Source organism: Eutrigla gurnardus, assembly GCF_963514095.1.
Source record: "Eutrigla gurnardus genome assembly, chromosome: 11".
Lineage (NCBI taxonomy): Eukaryota > Metazoa > Chordata > Actinopteri > Perciformes > Triglidae > Eutrigla > Eutrigla gurnardus.
In genome coordinates this window covers 14,918,249-14,924,248 of record NC_139925.1, presented here as the reverse complement: position 1 = coordinate 14,924,248, position 6,000 = coordinate 14,918,249, and the positions used below count along the sequence as shown (strand labels likewise).

Below are 6,000 nucleotides of genomic sequence, written 5' to 3'. Positions count from 1 at the left end.
TACAACCAGTAACGGCAGTTTAGGTTTGAATGACTTAAAATGCTTAAAAGATCTCCGTCTCACTGATAAGAAGCCACAAAAAAGGTCTCTTTAAAAATGCATCAGCTGTCGTCTAATGTGACCAGAAGTGTTTTTGTTTTTTTGTTAACGTTTGTCAGGACCGACACATGTCAAAGCACAGCAGGCCACCTGTGATGCTCCTGTCATTAAAGCAACATTACATAGTAACTGATCAGATCACAGTTCGGATCACCTAGGGTTGCAGCGAATGACTAGAAGGTAATTTTGCCTGGAAGTTCTCTGTAAAAGGAATTCACAAAACTGCAAGACTGCAGAGGTGAAAAAGAGAGGAGGAGGAGGAGGAGAGGAGGAGAAGAAGGGCAAAATCCTTCAAGTTTTTCTGGATTGGTCCAAAGCTGTGGGTCTTTTTGTCCCACACTGATGACCTCAGAGACCAGCTGTGATGATGTCACCGTGATGGACAGTTCATTCCCGGCCACTGGCAGAGTAGGAGAATTGTGGGAAGTGTGGTCGTCTCTCGTTGTCCAGACAGTCCATTCCGTCTTCGTCGACTAAAAGGAGGTGGATGGAGAGAAAATAACGACGTGGTTCATTAAAATCAAAGATTAAGTTAATATACATACATAAAATCAAATAGGAAAGGTTTACATTTCCAGATGGTTTTATCATCTCAAAACATATTCAAACCTGCCAAAGAATTGTGTTTTTGGAGGTTGTTGTACTTTAGATTTAAACAGAACAAGATTCAATTAACAAGTGTGTCTCTTATATATATATACCAATCTCCTGCTAACTAACTGATGTGTGACCTACACAACAAGTGCAACCTTACATTAGCGCGGAGAAACACATCGGTTCCACTCATGCATAATTCAGTGCAGAACATTTTAAAGCTGGTATCTTTATTCCAAAAGCCTGTGAAGTGCTGCATGTGGCCTGAGGACGATTACAGACACACTCGAATAAACAGAAAACGGGGCTTTTAGAGTGTTTGTTGCCCCAGTTAATCCAAGTTGAATGTGTCACCTGCAGAAGGCCCTTATAAATTGTTTAAAACTGCAATTATTAAAATAATCAAAGTGAGTAAAAAAATGAATTTGACCATTGAATTGGTTGAGATACAGTTTAATAACTAATATATTCCAATTTCTAACTAATCTAGTTTTGATAACATAATTCGTGATCCTCTGAAAATAATAGTCTCAACTCAAACGTACAGTATAAAGCACATACTGTACACTGTTATATGATATGTGCTATTTTCACAATAACATGTAATGTTTAACACAACACCCCCTAAACACAATCACGCTCCAAACTAGAGCGTTTACTTCTTCTATCACTGTTTTTTTCCATCTCTCTCCCCTGAGAATATCTTCAACTATGTACAAAACTGAAAGTAAGAAAAGGAAGATGCGTTTGAACGTACGTGTGAGAGAAAGCGAGACAGAAAAGACTCACATTTCTCTGGCGGCGTGATTGTGATGGTCTGGGCTGTGAACTCCTCGTCAAAGTATCTGGTGTCCGTCTCCGACGTCACCTGGGGCTTAAAGGGAGGGGCCATCTGTAGCGGAGACAAAGGTGAAAGGTTAGTTTGCACAAAAACACATCCCACGTAGTAGGCCATAAGACATGTGATAATAAAGTCACATTCAGGTCAAAACATGTCACAAAAAAGTCAAAGTATATGAAAATGAAGAAATTCAACATGATTAGAAGGTCAGACTAAAGTCACAGTAAAGTATGCAATATGTCATACATTCATAGTTTACTATGATAAGAGTCATAAAGTCATAGTACAGTGCAGAATGCCATTAAGTCAATAAGTCATGATAAAGTCTCCCATAAAAATATTTAAAAAAGGAAGTATTGTAGCGATCTGCTGTCGCAACCACGGGAGGATGTTTTGGCCCATTATAAGCGGGAAGGGTCTGCGAGCCCGAAACGTTACTCCTTTTCGGTGATAATACATTTTTAGTGCTTTGGAGCTCGTTGTTGGTGTGCGGATTTTTCCTTTTTTCCATTATTGGCCCATTATACACACACGTTCCCTCACACACAGTAAGTCCTCTCTTAGTCGCCTTCAGCTTGTGCAAAACGCTGCTGCCCGTCTTTTAACCAACACTAACAGACGTATGCACATCACTCCTGTTCTTAACTCCCTTCATTGGCTTCCTGTCCTGTATAGAATTGATTTTAAACTTTTAATGTTTTAATGTTTAATGTTCACCCCATCGTACTTATCTGAGCTTTTAACCGTTCGTAATCCTGGTAGAGCTCTGAGGTCAGTTAACCAAAGATTGCTAGAAGTGCCCAGGTCAAAATATAAACACTGGGGGGACCGGGCCTTTTCTGTTGCTGCTCCCAGGCTCTGGAATAAGCTCCCCACTGAGATAAGTCTTATTTCTGACGTGGGCCTCTTCAAGGCTAAGCTAAAAACCTATTTATTTAAGATGGCTTTTAATACTCAGTAGCGTGATGACACTTCTTATCTTTTTTTTTCACTTTCACTGTTTTAATTGTTTTTAATTGTCTTTATTTTCTTTTTGCTCTTTTAATTTATTACCTGCTGTAAAGCACTTTGGTACGCCGAAAGGTCTGTTGTAAAGGGCTGTATAAATAAAGTACATTTACATTTACATTTACACACACACGTTCCCTCTCTCACACACACACACAGACAGACGAAAACACAACGTTACTGGCACAGAGGCATACAAATGTGGTACATTTATATTTTTGTGTGCTGTTTTACCACCAGGAAAGGAAGGAAGAGAGTGAACGAGAGAGGAAAGAAAATGAGGGGCGGAGAGGAAATGAAAGGAGGATGCAGAGAGGAAAGGAAAGGACCTGATTTCACTAGGTGGTGTTATATCAACACACACACACACACACGTTACACCTTCAGGATACATATCAATGTCACACATCACCACAAAGCTTTGTACTTTATACAGCTGTCCGTCTGTCCCGATGAACACATGATGCCTGTTATTGCGTGATATGCTTCCATGTGTTACATGAGTCATCCCTGAACCTGCTGAATTATTATTCACCATCCTATTATGCTTTATTAGACGGTATGAAACAGTGCACAGTGCAGATTTACAGTTTTACCATCATGCTGCTTCATACCTTTTTATCATATACATGCTGCCAGTCGACGCCAGAGAAGAAACTGTGTCTCATTATTTCTTTAGCGTCATCTGGTCCTCCACCAAGCCTAGAGGACAGGAGAGGAGGAATGTTAAAATCAAACAAACTGACATCAGAGGAGGCAACATTTGACTTGATCCGAGAAGCTAAACAGAAAGTAATCAGACTATAAAAATAAGAAGTGATGGAGATATGGGTTACTTTCTTTAGCAAAGTAACTTTAATAAAAGTGGGAAGAATTCCTGCACCCCATGATGTACTAACTCCTAGTGGAGCTGTTCACATTTCTGCATTTCTACAGATGGTTAGTATACTAAACCACACTCAAACCGTTTGTTGGGGTCTTTGATGAGCAGGCCCGACAGCAGGGACTTGGCGTCGGATGACAGAGTGCGCGGGAACTTGATGTCCTCCATGAGGATGAGCTCAAACAGCTTCTCGTGGTCCTGGTTGTAGAAGGGCAGTCGGCCGCACATCATCTCGTACGTCACCACACCCAAACCCCACCAGTCCACCGCCCGACCGTAGTCGTTGTCCTCTAGGACCTGAGGACAGTCCAGACAGACAGGTACGCAACGTTTGCTTTTCTGTTTTAAACGAGACCATTTGTTTTATTGGACATCTGCTTTTTTTTTCTGCGTTTCTGCATTTATTTTATTGGACAATAAAGAGTGCCCAAGGTATTCGATGAAGAGGCAGATGAGCGTGGAACGAAAGCAAAGGAGTCAATATGCCATTTTGCTAAAGGGAGGAATAAAAAAGCAAGCGGTAAAAGTTTTGTGAGTAGAACAGAAGTGGCTGCGCAGATAACAAGAGCGGAGGTGAAGACAGTAAGCCCCCCTCTCTCAATACACACACAGAGGCAAACACCATGGGATGGCAGGTCTTCAGAGGCCCCTGTTATAGTAAGGGAGTCAGTGTGCTGGTGTGGCCCACCAGACCCCCCCTCTGGTCTCTGCCAGCTCTCCCTGGCACACTGATCCGTCTCCTGGCAGGGACAGACAGGAAAGTCCCTGGATGGAAAACACAGGTCAGGGCCAGTCCAACCTCCAAGCTGGCTAGCACAGGTACTGGACTGTGAGCTGCCGTGATGCGTGTGTGAAGTGTAGCGGGGAAAGAGAAGTCACTCCTGTATCAAAGTCTCGTCTCTGGGCTGACTTCCTGCTCTTATTGCTTGCCTGCTTTCCTTGTGCTGTCCTCTACATCCCGTCTTATCCTGCCTCCTCTGTCCTCTAATCATGTCTTCCCTCGCTCGTTCTTTCTATTTCATGCTCTCGCGTGCCCGTTCGCCCACCTGTGAAAGAGTGAGGAAGAGGTGAAGGAGGAAAAGGGAGGCAGACGCAGGTATTTCAGGTGCTGTTGAGGCCTTCATTAACAGAACAAGCCTATTAACATGATGAATGTGTGTGTGTGTGTGTGTGTGTGTGTGTGTGTGTGTGTGTGTGTGTGTGTGTGTGTGTGTGGGTGTGTGTGACTGACAGACAGACAGGGCTGGACAGCAGCCAGAACAGCATATGTTGTACATCTTGCCAATAACAATAACATCTCACTTGCTGTTAATAATGGACGAGGCAGAGTGGATTTTAACAGACACAACTATTATAAATTACACTATGATAGGGGTTAACTATACAGCATATCAAAAGATTAAAAAAAAAAAACACTGAAATCATATCTGCCATTTGCAGTAGCAAGATGGTTGGCAGATGCATATAGTACAAGTGTCACAAATACGTAAATAGCTTAAACTGATTCGAAAAGAGACGTGCTTGTCCAACAGACTGTGAAAATACATAACCTACAAACTAAGCAAGGGCGGCGCAGCAGCAAGTTATTTAAATCATCATGGTAAAAGTGAGAAATATATACATATCTATGATATGTCCCCTGAGCTTTCTGAAAATGAGGCTCCCTGAAAAAATATAGCTGAATAGCCCTGTCCTTAACATATAGACACCATTTAATCACCCTCAGGGTTCAGTGTCTCACTAAAGGACACTTCCTCATGAAGACAGTAGGAGCTGGGTATGGAACAGTGAACCCTGTGGTTCAAGGGTGACCCGTCCTATCCACTCTATCTATAAACACCCAGGTTTGTAGAGTGAAAACTGCCTGTGCTGCTGCTGAATATCCAATGTATATATTTCTGATTAGTCTGCATGTACCAACGTGGTAGTGTATCTCAAACAAGAGCTGTTTATCTCACCGCTTCTTGATTAAAGAGTCCAATCAGAGCCAGCCAGACAACTTTTGACCAATGGGATGCAGCAAAGGGAACATGTGTTCCTTGTGCAGAAAGTAAAAAAGAGAGTGCATTTGTTTTTTGAGGTCGCCGAAATGAGACCCTCTTGACCTTGATAATACCGGCTAGCTCAGCCCGGGCGAGCAGCCAGACATTAACAACAAGTGCACCCAGAACCTGCTTCTAGTTTGGGACACAGAGGTGATTTGATGTCAATACACTGTTTCAACATGAATGGCAGTGAATGGTGTTTGAAAAGGGTAAGCTGAGATCTAATAGTATACATTGCATTCACTTATGTACACATAAGTGTGGGGGTAATCTCCTCTAATGGGAATGATCCTTTAAAGCGTGAGAGAGACTCTCAAATTTACGGTTGCCTCTCAATAATGTATATCGTTTTATTCTTCTTTATTATGTTTGCTTGACAGATTCTCCTAATAAGTGTCAGATGAAGGTACCGATGAGGTTCTGTTGTACAAACCCAACTGTAAATTACGTTAAATGTCATTGTGCAATGAGACTAGGTGAGAGACATTACCAAACAGCTGCCTGCGACTTTCCCACAGCAGCTCAATGCT

The 6,000-nt window shown here is 42.2% G+C and overlaps 1 protein-coding gene across 1 annotated transcript in view; it reads right to left on the bottom strand.

The window, feature by feature from the left end:
• Positions 1 to 423: 423 nt before the first annotated feature.
• The window catches only part of akt3a (v-akt murine thymoma viral oncogene homolog 3a), a 43,337-nt gene continuing 37,760 nt past the window's right edge, over positions 424 to 6,000 (bottom strand). Inside the window, exons 10-13 of the mRNA XM_084020987.1 lie at positions 3,508 to 3,722; positions 3,157 to 3,244; positions 1,483 to 1,585; positions 424 to 572 (exon numbers count right to left, since the gene is read on the bottom strand). Coding sequence (XP_083877113.1) covers positions 487 to 572; positions 1,483 to 1,585; positions 3,157 to 3,244; positions 3,508 to 3,722 — 492 coding nt within the window. The 3' untranslated portion in view covers positions 424 to 486. The remainder of the gene's footprint in view (positions 573 to 1,482; positions 1,586 to 3,156; positions 3,245 to 3,507; positions 3,723 to 6,000) is intronic.